Here is a 16,713-nt window from a genome sequence, read left to right on the forward strand (position 1 = left end):
GGCAAATTATAAAGTAGTAGGAGCTGACAACATGCCTTGTAAAACAGCTGTGGCAAAACCAGCCCTAGACTTAGAGTAGATAGGAAGGTGATAATGCCTAGAGAAAGTATGCACTGAACTCCAAGTAGCTGCTTCCAGAATATCCTTAGTTGCCACCCCCCTTAGAAATGCTGTTGAAGTGGCAGTAGCCCTAGTGGAATGAGGCCTAATCCCAGCTGGAATCTCCTTGCCATGATGGGAATAACAAAATGCAATGCAAAAGCCAATCCACCTAGAAATAGTTTGTTTTGACACAGGCTTGCCCTGAGAACTCAAAGCAAAAGAAACAAACAACTGCTGAGACTGCCTAAAATCCTTAGTCCTGCTTAAATAATAACGCAATTGCCTGTGTACATCTAAAGTGTGCAAAATCTTTTCCCCTTTATTTTGAGGATCTGCAAATAACGTAGGCAAATGAATAGTTTGGTTTAAAGCCACACTAGAAACCACCTTAGGCATAAAAGAAGGATTAGTACGTAATGATACCCTATCCTTATGGAAAATCAAAAAGGGCTCTACTGCCATAAGGGCCTGCAACTCAGACACCCTTCTAGCAGAAGTAATAGCCAACAGAAAAGCAGTCTTCCATGACAAATATTTCAATTCAGCAGTAGCTGCAGGCTCAAAAGGTTGTAGAGTAAGTTTTTCCAACACAAAATTGAGATCCCAAGCAGGAGTAGGAGCTCTACGTGGGGGTCTTATATTCTTTGCCCCTCTAAGAAACTGCTTGAACAAAGGATGCGAAAACAAAGGTGGGTCACAATCATAGTGAGCTGAAATTGCTGCAGCATGAATCTTTATGGAAGAGAAGGACAAACCTTTGTCCAATAATTCAGTAAGATATTGAAGAGCCACACTCAAATTAGGCTCAGAAATCTCCAAATTCTTTGCTGTACTCCAAAATAAAAATCTCTTCCATTTTTCTGCATACACTTTCCTTGTACTAGGTCTTCTAGCTTCCATAATCACATTTAAAACTTGTTGAGGAAGTTGAGACCTGCTGTGTTTCAACACAGAATATGCCAAGCTGTTAGATGAAGAGAGTGTAGCTTGACATTGAGCAGATGACCGTCCTTCTGAGATAACAGATGAGGAATCAGAGGTAAAGGCCATGGAGGCTTCTTTACCAGACTCCGTAGTAGAGGGTACCAGTGTTGCCGAGGCCAATCTGGAGCTATCAAAATCATCCTTGGCCTGTCTTGTCTGACCTTTAACAGTACCTTTGGAAGAAGAGGTAGAGGTGGAAAGGCATACACATGAAGGTTTTTCCAACTGAAAGACAGAGCATCCACTTTCCAAGCCGTGTGATGAAACCCCTTTGTGCAATACTTTGGCAGCTGGTGGTTTAGTGGAGAAGCGAACAGATCTATGTCTGGAGTTCCCCATGACACTGTCAGTTTCTGAAATACATGAAGATCCAGTTTCCACTGTGGGGATCCATGATTTGTCTGCTTAACACATCCGCTAAGGAGTTCTGTGCTCCTGGCAGAAACCTTGCCTGAAGAGTTAGTTGCAGGCTTAGCAGTCTCCCATAAAATCATTGCTTGCCTGCATAGAGGATAAGAATGTGTTCCCCTTGCTTGTTGATGTACCACATGACAGTTGTGTTGTCTGTTAGAATCAACACCTGCCCTGGAAGAAGTAACTCCTTGAAAGCCATTAATGCAAACTGGACTGCTAACATCTCTTTCATGTTGATATGTAGATGCTGTAGTCTGGCAGGCCACTTGTCTTGTATCCACTTTCCATTTAGATGAGCTCCCAAGCAATGTCCGAGGCATCTGTCGTTAAGATCTGACTTGCCTCTGGCCGGGTCACAGAGAGTCCCTTGTTTAGGTGACATTCCTGAGCCCACCACAAGAATTCTTTTGAAGGCAAGGTATTATTTGAATGACAGTGTCCAAATCCTGGCAGTGCTGTGTCCATACATTTTTGAGATACCATTGTAACTTCCTCATATGCAGTTTGGCATTGGGAAGCACCAGAATACAAGATGCCATGAACCCTAATGCTTGAAGGACTGTCCTTGCAGTCAGCACGGACTGATGAGATAGTTGATGGAAGTAAAGTGACAGACTCTTTTGTTTGTCCGGGGTTAAAAAGGCCATCTGGGCTGCTGTATTCAGTCTCACACCCAGAAAGCACATGTCTTGAGAGGGTACTAGACTGGACTTTATTTCGTTCACAGAATACCCTAGGCATCTTAGCACTGCGATAACATATTCCAGGTGCTGTAGAAGAACTTCCCTTTCTTGAGCCAGAATCAGGCAGTCGTCCAAGTAAGGATAGATTTGAATTCCTTGAAGCCTGAAGTAAGCTATCACTGGAGCCAGAACCTTTGTGAACACTCTGGGCGCAGTAGATAAGCCAAAGGGCAATGCAGAGAACTGATAATGAGAATTTCCAGTTCGAAACCGCAGATATTTCCTGCAACTTAGCCTTATAGGCACATGAAGGTAAGCTTCTTTGAGATCTAAAGTTACCATCCAGTGATCTTTGCCCAGCAGAGGTAAAAGCTGTTGTAACGTCAACATCTTGAACTTGGGAATGTCCAGATAAGTGTTGAGGATAGATAAATCCAAAATTGGTCTCCACGTGTTTCCCTTCTTTGGTACAAGGAACAGGCGAGAATAAAATCCTAGGCCCCTTTCTGATACAGGGACTGGCTGAATGGCCCCTATGTGAAGTAACTGTAAAACTTGCTTGTGAGCCTCTTTTCTTTGTTGAGGAGGAACGTCTGGCATGCCTTTGAAAGGGCGCATTGTATGGAAATAAAATCTGTAACCGTGGTGAATGATATCCAACACCCATTTGTCTTGAGTAATTAAATCCCAATTTTCTTTGAAAAGAGACAGTCTTCCTCCCAAAGGAGCTGCCAAACGTGAATCTGCTGGCAGCTGAAAAAACAGGTCATTGGGTCTGTTTACGAAAGGACTGACCCCTGCCCTCACCAGAAGTCTGAGCAGGTGAACTCCCTGTTCTAGGCCTAAAAGAACCTTGAGCCCTGCCCTTACCACGTCTAGACCTACCCCTAGACTGAGAATCATAAGCAGGATATGTCCACCCCTTAGCAGGCCAATTTCTACTAAACTTCGGTGGCTGCACCTGCAAAAAATCTTTAACAGTTTGCATAGACTTAGCTTTGTCCTCCATTTTCTTTAAAACTGCTTCCACAGGCGAACCAAACAACACATCAGACTGTAAAGGAGCATCCAAAATCCTTGTCTTAACATGCTCAGCTAAATTCTGATCCTTCAACCAGGCATGCCTGCGAAGAACAGAACTGGTAGCAGCCACCCTCGAGGAGGCCTGTACAGCATCAAAACCACATTGCAAAGAATGCTTACCCACTTGTTCAGACACATGAACCAAATCCAGCAACTCTTTACACTCAATACCTTCCGCCAAAGCATCCACCTTAGATTTCAATTGTGAAAGGAGATAATTCTGATATTTTAGCATGTGAAACTGACAATTCAAAGCTCTCATGGCTAGAGTGGAAGAAGTATACACTTTCTTTCCCCACCTATCCAAAGCCCTTGCCTCTTTATCAGAGGGAACAGGATTTTTAACCACAGAAGCCTTTACACCCTTAGGCCCTTGAGAAATAGTTTCTGGGTCCGCCCTAGGACTCTTAAACAAATATTTATGAGCTTCGGGCACCCTATAATACCTATCAGGCTTAACAGGAGCAGGAGGCAAAGAGTCAGGGTTCAGGGAAGCCTCTGCAAAAACATCTTCCACCACATTCAACACAGGAGGAATAGCTAAAGGCCTATGCTGGGGGAAAAATAAGAACTCCCTAAGCCTTTTCCTGGAGTCAGAGTAATCCTGGCCTTCCCATTTAAAGTGCTCCCTCATGGAATGCAAAGTCTCTGAAAATAAGAAATCCTCAGGTGGAGAAGCTGTAGGAGTGGAATCATCCACATCAGAATCAGAATAAGTAGGATACTCCCGTATATCTTCCACAGAAGATTCTGAAGCCTCTGAACACTGTTCAAAACTATCAAACTCCGGTTCCACCCTAGGCCTCTTATCAGGCGGGGGCATAGAACCCCTAATCATAGTAATCAAATCTTCTGCCATTTTAAGCATATGTTTCTTAGGTACAGAACCCGAAATGCTAGGAGAAGCCCCCACTGAAGCTGAAGTAGGCCTACCTCTCAAAGAAGATTTGGCAACAGAAGGAGAGGCCCTAACTACCTTGGGAAGAGAGGGAAGAACAGTCACCTGAGAAGCCCCCTCAGCCTGGCCTACCTCCTGAGAAGGCACATCCTGTAAGAGTATAGTTTCTGCCTGGGACTCCATGGAAACTCCTGGCAAAACCTCCGGCTCCACTGAACCTTCTAAAGAACCGACGTCCGGGACTGCCGGTTCCTCAACCCTAGGCTTCACTGTTTTATCCTTGCGCTTCTTGGAGCGGGCCGGAGCATCCGACGGCATTTTATAATTGCAACGCTTCCCAAACACTAACCTGGCACAGTCTAACCTCCTCTTAATAGTGCGTTTGTTAAACCTAGCACAAGAGCGGCAACCAACAACGTCGTGCTCAGGCCCTAAACAAGGTATACACAAGGTATGATAATCCCTATGAGGTATCTGTTTCCCACAAGAAATACAGTTATTCACTTTTTCTGACATCCGGTAAAATACTGAGGCAAGAAAAAACTAAAATGTTCCCCAACGGGGTACTTAGCCAACTCTGTTTCGGTCTGAAACTCCGGTTTCGGAAATATTTCAGTACGCCAACCTGCACTCGCAAAACTGCTTCTGCATCGGACCATGCGGCAAAAAAGACTGAGGATATGACGTCGGTCATGCGCATTAGTACCCTGACGTACTGACGTCAGTCTAATGCGCCCTGACCGACGTCAGCCTTATACTCTGGTATTCGGGCCGACTGGACGCGGACTATACCCCAATAGTCAGGACTGCAGCAATGGAAGACGAAGAACATCACTGCCATCACATACTGTAAATGATGAAGAAGTTCGTCCTTTTCTTGGGCCAGAATCAGGCAATCGTCCAAATAAGGATAGATCTGTATTCCTCTTAGCCTGAAGAAAGCTACCACTGGAGCCAGAACCTTCGTGAACACTCTGGGCGCAGTAGATAAGCCAAAGGGCAATGCAGAGAACTGATAATGCGAAGTCCCAGCCCGAAAACGCAGATACTTCCTGCAACTGGGCCTGATAGGAACATGAAGGTAAGCCTCCTTGAGATCCAGAGTCACCATCCAGTGATCTTTGCCCAGCAGAGGTAAAAGCTGTTGTAACGTCAACATTTTGAACTTGGGAATGTCCAGATATGTGTTGAGGATAGATAAATCCAAAATTGGTCTCCACGTGTTTCCTTTCTTTGGTACTAGAAACAGGCGAGAATAAAATCCTAGGCCCACTTCTGGCAGAGGGACCGGTTGTATGGCCCCTATTTGAAGTAGTAGAGAAATTTGTTTGCGAGCCTCTAGTCTTTGCTGAGGAGGAACGTCTGGCATGCCTTTGAAAGGAGGCAAGGTATGGAAATAAAACTTGTAACCCTGGTGTATGATATCCAATACTCATTTGTCTTGGGTAATCAACATCCAATTTTCCTTGAAGAGTGCCAACCTTCCTCCCAAAGGTGCTGCCAGGCAAGAAGGATCTGGCAGCTGAAAAAGTAGGTCATTGGGCCTGTTTACGAAAGGACTGGCCCCTGCCCTCACCCGAAGATTGTGCAGGTGAACTCCCTGTTCTAGGCCTGAAAGAACTCTGAGCTCTGCCCCTACCACGTCTAGATCTACCCCTAGACTGAGAATCATAAGAAGGATACGTCCACCCCTTAGCAGGCCAATTCCTACTAAACTTGGAGGCTGAACTTGCAAAAAATCTTTAACAGCCTGCATAGACTTTAGCCTTGTCTTCCATTTTCTTCAAGACTGACTCCACAGGTGAACCAAACAACACATCAGACTGCAAAGGAGCATCCAAAATCCTTGTCTTAACATGGTCAGATAAATTCTGATCCTTCAGCCAGGCGTGCCTGCGAAGAACTGAGCCAGTGGCAGCCACCCTAGACAAGGCCTGCACAGCATCAAAACCACACTGTAATGAATGCTTACCCACCTGTTCAGAGACATGCACCAAATCTTGTAATTCTTTACACTCAATGCCTTCCGCCAGAGCATCCACCTTAGACTTCAATTGAGAAAGAAGAAAGTTTTGATATTTCAACATATGAAACTGGCAATTCAAAGCCCTCATAGCTAAGGTAGAAGATGTATAGACATTCTTTCCCCATCTATCCACAGCTCTGGCTTCTTTATCTAGAGGAACCGGATTTTTTACAACAGAGGCCTTGACACCCTTAGGTCCCTGACTAATAGTTTCTGGGTCCGCCCTAGGACTCTTATAAAGATATTTATGAGCCTCAGGCACCCTGTAATACCTATCCGGTTTAACAGGAGCAGGAGGCAGAGAATCAGGATTAAGTGAAGCCTCTGCAAACACATCTTCCACAACATCCAGAACAGGGGGTATAGCCAAGGGCCTATGCTGGGGTAACAGCAAAAACTCCCCAAGCCTTTTCCTAGAATCAGAGAAGTCCTGACCTTCCCACTTAAAATGTTCCCTCATAGAATGAAGTGTCTCTGAAAAAGAAAAATCCTCTGGAGGAGAAGCAGAAGGAGTGGAATCATCTGCATCAGAATCAGAATAAGGAGAGTACTCCTGCAAGTCTTCAGCTGAAGACTCTGAAACATCCGAAGCCTGCTCAAAACTTCCCAACTCTGGCTCCACGCTAGGCCTCTTATCAGGAGGCGGCAAAGAACCTCTAATCAGAGTAATCAAATCTTCTGCCATTTTAAGCATGTGCTTCTTAGGCACAGACCCTGCTGAACTAGGAGTGACACCAACAGAAGCTAAAACTGGCCTGCCTCTGGGAGAAGCCTTGGAAACAGAAGGAGAAGGCCTAACCACCCTAGGAAGGGAGGGAGTACAGTAACTTGAGAAGCCCCTTCAGCCTGACCTGCCTCCTGAGAGACCACCTCCTGCAAAATCAAAGTCTCCCCCTGAGACTCCAGAGAAGTCTCCGTCGGAACCACCGGTTCCACTGAAGCCTCTAAGAACCGGCGTCCGAACGACGACTCATCTTGCCTGGGTTTAACTGTTTTGTCTTTGCTTCGCAGAAGCGGCGCCGGAGAATCGACGGCATATTATAATTGCACCGCTTCCCAAAGACCAGCCTAGCACAATCTAACCTTCGCTTAATAGTGCGTTTATTGAACCTAGCACAAAAGCGACACCCAACAACGTCGTGCTCAGGCCCCAAACAAGGAATACACAAAGAATGATAATCCCTATGCGGTATCTGTTTCCCACAAGAAATACAGTTATTCACTTTTTCTGACATCCGGTAAAACACTGAGGCAAGAAAAAACCAAAATATTCCCAACGGGTACTTAGCCAACTTGGATTCGGTCTGAAACTCCGAATTCGAAAAATTTCAGAACGCCGAACGGCACTTGCAACGCTGCTTCTGCATCGGACCATGCGGCAAAAAAGACTGAGGAAATGACGTCGGTCATGCGCTTTTGTACCCTGACGTCCTGATGTCAGTATTAAGCGCCTTGACCGACGTCAGCCTAATACTTTGGTATTCGGGCCGACCGAGGACAGCGGACTACCCATATGTAAGGACTGCAGCAATGTGAGATGAAGAACATCTTGTTTTTGTGCCTCTGCCCATTGATTGCGTGGCAGGTGTGGCATACCGTTTGGCAGTGTGTGAAAATGGAACCTGTAGCCCTGGGATATATTTAAGACCCATTTGTCCTGGGTGATCATATACCAATTTTGAGCAAAAAGTGCTAGTTTTCCCCCCAAAGGAGCTGCCAGAAGATAAGTGCTTGGTGCTGGCAGGGGAAAGTCATTGAGACTGTTTTCTTTATGGTTGTGATTTTTCTTCTCCACTTCTGGAGGTTGAAGCCCCCCCATTGTTTAGGCCTGTATGAGCCTTGGGGCTATGATCTGCCTCTGGGGCGCCTGTATCTACCTCTTTGTGGCCTGTCTAACACTGGAAAGGACCAATTATTTGTAGGCCAATTCCTGCTAAATCTGGGAGGCTGTACCTGTAAGAAATCCTTGACTGTTTGCATAGATTTAGCTTTGTCCTCCATTTTCTTCAAAACCTCTTCTGCTTTAACACCAAACAAGGTATCATGTTGTAATGCAGCATCTAACAATTTTGCTTTAACATGAACAGGCAGATTCTGTTCTTTTAACCAAGCATGTCTCCTAATGACAGAACCTGTAACAGCGGCCCTACAAGACGCCTCTAGAGAATCAAAACCACATTGCAAAGTATGCTTTCCTACTTGTTCAGCTGCATGCAATAAATCCTGCATTTGTTTGTTTTCTGCACATTCAGAATTTGTCAACATTTTTTGTTTAAGCAGTGACATTAGATATTGCTGATATTTAAGCATATGAAATAGACAATTTAAAGCTCTTACAGCCAAGGTAGCAGAAGTATAAATCTTTTCCCCCCATCTGTCCAGGGCCCTTGAATCCCTATCAGAGGGTATAGTTTTTTTTGCAGTGGACGCCTTGACCCCTTTGGGACCCTGAGATATTGTTTCTGGGTCTACAGCAGGGTTTTTGTAAAGAAATTTATGTGAATCAGGAACGCTGCAGTATCTGTCTGGCTTAAAAGGAGCTGGTGGCAGAGAGTCAGGAGACAGTCCGGACTCTGAAAATACATCTACAATGTCTAAAACAGGAGGAATAGCAAGGGGCCTGTGTTGCGGCAATAAAAGGAAGTTTCTGAGCCTTTTCTTGGATTCTGAGTAATCTTGGTTCTCCCAGTGGAAATGCTCCCTTCATAGTATGCAGGGTTTCCCCAAAAGAATAATCCTCAGGAGGGGACCCGGCTGAAGGGATTGATTTTTCAGCATCAGAATCCTCATAGGGAGGAAGAGAATATTCCTGGTCAGAAGAGGAATCAGAGGAAATGGAAACCTGATCTGAAGATGTATATTCTATCTCTTGCCTAGGCCTCTTATCAGGAGGGTGATGGGAACCCCTGATCAAAGTAATTAGGTCTTCGGCCATTTTAAGCATCTGCTTTTTAGGCATGGAGGCCTGCCCAGGAAAATGCTGTACTTGCTTCTTTGTCTTTATAGTTGCTTTAGACTTTGCCTTTGAAGCTGAAGCTGGTTTTACATACAACTGTGTAGGCCTGAAAACATCCTCAGAAGCCGATGCCTGCTCAGTGGCTCTGGACCCATCTGAGGGAATAGTTTCCGAGTGTCCAATGCCTTGAGTTTCCAGCGGCCTATTCTTCTCCACGTGGGAGTCGGAAGCGGCCTGTGGCTCTGAGGTAGCTGGTGTCAGGGGCTACGAAAGCGCCTCACTGAGAATTGGCGACAGGCCTAGCGGAAGCCTTGTCGGTTTTGGACCTCGGGTGCCTGTCCTTTTCTTTGCGCTTTTTATAAACTCCGGTAGTCTGTTGCTCCGACGTTATTATATAGTTAAATCTTCTGCCAAAACAATGAAATGCAAAATCGTACAGACGCTTAATAGTGCGTTGGTTAAATCTAGCACAAAACCGACAACTAGCAACGTCGTGGTCAGGGCCTAGGCAAGGAATACAGTAAGAATGAAAATCCTTATGAGGCATTTGCTTCCCACAAGAAATACAATTATTAACTTTTTCTGACATCGGTCTGGAGCAAGAAAAAAGTTTCCCCAACGGGGTACTTAGCTTTAATGAAGACTTCGGATCTGAAATTCAAATTTGAAAATCTCAGGAGTCGGCCGACCGGCACCTGCGAACTGCTTTTGCTTCGGGCACCGCGTAGCAAGAAAGACTGAAGAAAATGGTGTCGGCTGCATCTTTTATACCCCTGGCGCACTGACGTCAGGGAGGAGGCGACAGCAACAGACGCCGGACCTAGACTTTGGAACTCAGGCCACCTGCGGGTAGCCTGCCAGCAGGCTAACCCAATTGTAATGACTGCAACAGTGAAACACGATGAACATCTTGCTGTAGTATGTTAATGGTGTTGGAGGAATCATTTTACATGTAAAATATAACACTTAAATATCCAGGCATTTACTTTATTTTTTGATCCCCTACTCCTCAAAGTTTGGTTTGTTGCCAGTCACTGGAGATTGTATGCCATTATTGAGTAACTTCAATTTCAGTTTCAGACTTTTTCTTCAGAAAATTCATACCAACACAAATCCATTTAAAATTAAAACTTGCTTAATTAAAAGAGCAATAATTAAAATCTGTTCCTATCTGTGAGCCTTTGATCCCTTTTTATTTTAGGCTTTATTCAGATTTCTTCAGCTGAAAAGATCCAGAGGTCTGCAAATGTATTTACTGTCGCCCTCACTCAGTCACTCACGCACACCTCTGTTTCAGAAAATGTAGGGTAATACAATAATCAAGTAAAATCTGTTCCTATATTGAGCCTTTGTCCCCAGTATATTTTAGGTTTATCCAGACATTTTGATTGAGCCAAGAGTTAACACGGCATACCTTTCAAATATCCAGATTTTTGGCTAGTATGTTTGGTTCTATCCTCAAAATGTGTAGTTTTCTGGCAAATCACTGGGAACTGAAGTTATTAAATAATGGCAGACATTCGAGTCTCAAACTTCATATCCTTCAGATATTGCATGCTAATGGAAACCCTGTTATTCTAGCAACTAAGTTTATAACAGCAATATTTAAAATCTGTCCTTATTTTTGGTCATTTGTCCCTCGTTATTTCTGGCTCTGTCCAGATTTCTTGTGCCAAGAGGTATGGTCAAGAGGTATGCAAACCTCTTAACTGATGCTGCCAGGGATCACAGACCAGACGCACAGACAGTTCTGCTTTCATGCATGCACTCTCACACGCAGGCAGAAACAAACACACACTCACTAAACAGCAAAAGCGCTGCTTGCATAGCATAAAATAACGGTGGCTGTTGGGACTGAAAAACCAAGCTCCACGGCAGCTTGATATGCAGTTTTGAAGTGGCAGACTCATTTTTCAGTGGGCATTACTTGTACATTAATACCATGCTGAAGAACATTCACTCTCCAATCAGGGTGCTGATGTACAGTTCATCCACTCTCTAAACTATATTAACACAATACTTACAGAAGCCTCAGTACTTCTCTATTACTACACAGCTCAGCAAAGAAATACATAAACATACCTTCCAACTGTTTCTCCTGTTGTAGCTGCTCTTCCCTCTCTTTTTCTCTCTCTTTTCTTCGAAAAGCATCTAGTTTGCGCCGGATTCTGCGCCTTAGCTCTTCATCATCTGTATCAGAAGATTCAGAACCTCTCTCATGTCTTTCATTATCACTTCCTTCTGATCCATAGCCGCCCAGTCCACCTGTGGATATAAATTCAAGCATGTTTCATAAATGGAAGACAAACATATTATTAAACAAGTGCAAATAATTCTGATAACTGCACTTCTATACATATCCTAAAGGCATTCATACAAGATAAATTAAATGAATTTTGTAACTATTTCACTAGATACACTAAAGGTAGCTATGCCCTTGTGACAGAAGTGAATTTGTATTTCAAGCATTCAAATTCAAAGAAAAGCAGCTATAACAGTTAAAATATGACAATGCAAAATACTAATGTGCCATAAGCTTGAAACTGCTGAAATACTAAAATGGGGAGGTACATAATCAAGAAAATAATGCAACTGTACTGAAATCCCCAAAAACTGGAAGAGCAACCACTGAAGGTACAAACTCCTCTAACTATTCAAATGTATTAGAAAAAGAAAGTCTCATCCTGCAAGCCATAAAGTTCAGAGCAGACAGCTAGAGTTTATTAGGGCCCTCACACTATCCCAAGAGATCCAAATGCTGAAGCAATAGAATTGGTTCTTCCCTAGCCAACAGAATAAGACAGGAGAACTAGTGCAGCCTTAGCCATTAAAGGGCATTCAGTATTACTTCTGGCCTCTGGTTCCTTACTTTCTATAATCACCATGGGAAGCAAAAAAAGGGAATGAGAAGCGTACAGAGAGAGACCTCTATAATCCAAGGAGAATACACCCATTGTCCAAACTTTTCAGTCTTGTGCTCTGCAGCAGAATGTGTTCAGAAAAACAAAGAGATCATGTCTGGGACATCCTATCTGCTCACTAGTGACAAAGACCTTCCGGAGGGGCATCCAATTATGTGGGTCTAAAAAGCTCTTATTCAACTGGTCTGCAATGGAACTGTCCCCTGAAGTAATGTAGGTAGCTGTCAGCAGACTGGACTTCAAAGCTAATACTGATGTCTGCACAGGTGGTAACAATGAATGCCTCGCCTTTTGTTGATGTACAACACAACTGCGCTGCTGTCCAAGTTGCACTTTAATTGGGTTAGAGAAGAACTCTGCTTCACATGGATGGGGAGCCTATGCCCGAGGAGTAGTCTCTGGGATATTTAGAATGGGTAATTCTGGTGCCATCTGGTCGGGGATATGCAACAGGTCTATCATAGTGGGGTGTGATGATGCCTTGTATGCCAGGCATAGATCTCCCTCAACACCATGTAGGAAACAGAACAAAATAACTTTGAGGTAGTTTGATTCCTTGTTGGGTGTGCCTGGTTAGGTACATTCCAAAGGCCCCAATGTACTCAATGACAGATCTGATGGATGCCGAATACAGTACAACAATGACCTCCTTAGATCTAGATGCCATACCTCTGTTTGCAAGCTGCATAACATAGAATGACTGTAGACACATGATGGACAGAGACTAGATTATTTTCAGTGTGTCCCAAGTCAACGACTGTCGAGTCAGTCTCTTAATTTGTTGTCAATATGACAGTTATCAGGGATTGGATGATATCCCAAAGGATACTATTATGGATTTCTTGGCATTTAGTTTTAATCCACGGTTGACACACCAGTTGTATGCCTACATCAGCCCTTCTCCCCTCTTGGAGAACATTAGTGTCGGTGGGGGATTCTACGACTGCTACTAACTGGCAATCATTTGCAAATCGGGTCAGCCAGAGGCCCCTGACATTGGCCTCGATTTCTGAGAAGTAGACAGATTCCAAAAAGAAACAGTACCAGGGCCGATCCAGAGGGACTCCATTGCTAACTGGCTTCTTTATAGAGGCAGACCCACCAATTCTAACTTCCTGGGTCCTGTGAGCCAGACGGCTATAGACTGGGCGACAAGGGTATACACCAAACCTTGAGTTTGGTCAACAATGCCCAATTGGGGAACTGTGTCAAACCTTGGCCAGGTCAAGGTAGGCAGTGTGAACAGTTCTGCCCTTGTTCACTGCTTTGGTGAATTTCTCAAAGAAGTCCACCAGGGTGAGTAGGCATGATCTGCTCTTGAAACCAAACTGGGTTAGGTTCAATGTCTGGAGGTTACCTATGCTGTTACTGATCATTTCTATAATTATTTCCAAGGCTTTGCATACGAGACTATTGAGACTTATGGGTCTGGGGATGGCCCACCTTTGTGCAGAGGGATGATGGTCTGTCGTTCTCCATTCATAAGACACAAAGCCTATCTGGAGGATATGAGTTCTGCATTTTAACTGGACCAGGGTACGAAAAGTCATGTTTCATGCTATTTAGAAGGCAGTCTGGGATAATGTCAGGGTACATCACTGCAGTGTTCACAGCCTCAGACACAGCATTTAGGATATGTTCATTAGTGACAGTAGGGGGAGTTGCATTCAGTGGTATTTCCTAATGAGGGAGGAGTGAGAATGGGGTACAGTAAGAGGTGAATTTATCTGCCAGTTGGTTTGCTATATCTTATGGCTCAGTAAATGTGGCGCCATTAACAATGAGCTCTGCACACAACTGTGCATTGCTTTTAAGGCTGCGAACATAACTAAAGAATGCCTAGTGGTTGTCCTTGGCCTGGGAGACCAAATTTACCTAAAATTTGACTTTGGTAGACTACCAAGTCTTCTGAGTTGTTTATTTACTTTGAGGAGAGCGCTTTTTTCCGTGCTGGTGCTACACCTTCTAATTTTTGCCATGATTTTCTTCCTTCTGTAATACAGCCTACTGATGTTGTGATTCCACCAGGGTGGCTTGTTTTTTTGAGCCAGTTCTCTACTTATTCCTGGTGGGTACAGCTGCCTTTATGCAGCTATTAACATTCTCGTACAGGGTTTCTGTGAACAGTTCCTTGTAAGCAGCAGCATTGTCAGGGTTTGGGGAGCTTGAAATTTTCCTAAATTATAGTAGAAAGTTAACCTTAGAGTAGTTCCAGAATATTCCACGCTTAGAAGGGGTTCCTGGTTTTATTTTTTTACTTCAAAGGAGACCATTTTGTGGTCTGACCTCACCGGACAGGACATTACAATGGGGGGGGGGTTGCATTTCATATTAGTGAGAACCAAATCCAGTATGTTTAAGTCCCTAACTGGTGTATTGACAATCTGGTCCAGCGAGGAGTTTTACTTTATTTATTTTACATTTGTTTACTGGGAACGTCCGACTGGGCAGAAACCCATTTTCAGAAGAGGCCCGGGAAGAAAAGCTCCACATAATAAACATTAGATACACACAGACATAGTAATGACTTTATACAATACACAAAAAATAAGATAACTACATCTTACATAGTTTGCATAATTTTACAGAAATTAGAGCTGCACAGCGTATATATATATATATATATATATATATATATATATATATAAAGATAAAGGTTTGTTACAATTTTACACCATGTAGTCAACTGGTAAGGGAGCGCACAGTAGTTAAGAAGTAAGCTGTTCATAGGTTGATACTAGGCTATCTGCCCTAGGGTATTTATAAGCCTAGCCAGAGTGTGTTTGGCTTTCGCCACCCTTTTAGATTAGTTGACGGTGCCTCTGTATAGTAGGTCACAGAAGGTAGCCCTTTTAAGGTTAATTTACTGTACCTCTGTCAAGCAGGGACACAGAAGAGATCCCAGGGGTAAACTTACAATCTCCCATCCAGCAAAGAATTCTCTTGAAGAGGGTCAGTGAGGGGCTCTGCCTAACATGGATTGGGATTTTGTTCCAGAGTGAGGGGAGCCTCTGGGATATGAATCTGTCCCTCCAGCATGTCCTATTTATTTCTGTGCTGAGATTCAAGTCCCTGGAGCGTGTAGCTCTAAGGGATTTGGATTTCCTGAGGCGAAGCATGTCTATTAATTCTGGGTTGGACATGGCTTTATAAGTCAGACACAGATCGCCTCTGAGTAGGCAGTACGTAACTGAGTAGAGCTAGAGTTTCTTTAGCTGAGCTACATATGGCATCTGTTTGAGCCCCTTGATCCTCTTGATGAGGTACTTTTGGGGTCTTTCCAGTTGCTGCAGGTGTCGGGTAAGGTAGATCCCAAATGGGGCATTGTATTCAATTATTGGCCTGATAATTGTTGAGTAGAGGGGCACAATGACCTCTCAATCTAGATGTGAATCCTTTCATGATAAGGTGGGCTATATAGAAGGTCTTTCTAACCACTTTGGCAACGTGATTGTCAAAGGAGAGATTGTTAACTACTTGGGTCCTCAAGTCCCTAATTACTTCTTCCGTACTTAATGGATTACCACCTATGTGGTAATTTGTGGGCACTTTGTTTTTCCCAAAGGGGATGACTATGCACTTTTTGGCATTTAGCTTTAGGTCATGGCTCTGGCACCAGTTATCAGTCTCTGTGAGACCCTTTTGGAGGATGCTGGTGTCAGCTGGAGAGTCGATTATGACACCCACTTTGCAGCCATCTGCGAACTTGGTCAGCCACAGTCCACCCGTGTTAGCCTGTACCTCTGAGAAATATATAACGAACAAGAGAGGTCCCAGGACTGAGCCTTGTGGGACGCCACTTGTAACTGGTTTAGAGTCTGACATGGCACCGGCTATTCTGACCATGTGGGTTCTATCCCTGAGCCAGTTTGCAACCCATATTGTGACATAGTGGTTGATATTTAAGCTGGTGAGCTTATTTATGATGCCCGAGTGGGGTATTGTGTCGAAGGCTTTTGCGAGGTCCAGGTAGGCTGTGTGGACTACCTTCCCTTCATCTATGGCTTTGGTAACTGCTTCAAAGAAGTCGACCAGGTTCAAGAGGCAAGATCTGCCCTTAAAGCTGAATTGGGCAGGATCTAGTATCTGGAGGTTCCCAATGTCTTTGTTCATGATTTCCATGATGATACGCTCCATAGCTTTGCAGACCAGGCTAGTCAGGCTTATAGGGCGATAGTTTCCGGGGTCTGCTGTGGCACCACCTTTGTGGAGTGGGACCACAGCTGCTGTACGCCATTCCTTGGGTACATATCCTGTAGTAAGGCTAAGATTGAACAGTGACTTTATATGAGGGTTTAGTTCTTCTTGGAGCTCTAGTAAGATGCAGCCCGGGACACCGTCTGGTCCCATTGATGCTGTGTTTTTTTGCTTTAGAGAGGGTAGTTCTCACCTGTGCATCTGTGATCTCAGGAAGGCTACACTCTGCTGGGATAGACATTTGCTCTTTTGGGGGGGGGAAGGGGGGGGAGAAGTTTGCACTGAACCTTTCTGCCAGGATGTTGGCAATGTCTGTGGGTTCAGTGTATTTTTTGTCATTTTGCACTAACTCAGAGCATATCTGGGAGTTGCCTCCCAGGTTTCTGACATAACTAAAGAAGGCCTTGTGATTATCTTTAGTGTCTTGCACAATTTTTCTTTCGAAGCTG

The 16,713-nt window shown here is 44.2% G+C and overlaps 1 protein-coding gene across 5 annotated transcripts in view; it reads right to left on the bottom strand.

The window, feature by feature from the left end:
• Positions 1-16,713, bottom strand: part of PNISR (PNN interacting serine and arginine rich protein) — an 873,711-nt gene that overhangs the window by 161,512 nt on the left and 695,486 nt on the right. For all 5 annotated transcript variants that reach the window (XM_044065876.1, XM_044065856.1, XM_044065842.1 and 2 more), the window contains one exon: positions 11,229-11,411. In XM_044065876.1, the coding sequence (XP_043921811.1) occupies positions 11,229-11,411 (183 nt within the window). The remainder of the gene's footprint in view (positions 1-11,228; positions 11,412-16,713) is intronic.

Source organism: Protopterus annectens, chromosome 1.part0 (assembly GCF_019279795.1).
Source record: "Protopterus annectens isolate FY-2018-M chromosome 1.part0, PAN1.0, whole genome shotgun sequence".
Taxonomy (NCBI): Eukaryota; Metazoa; Chordata; order Ceratodontiformes; family Protopteridae; genus Protopterus; species Protopterus annectens.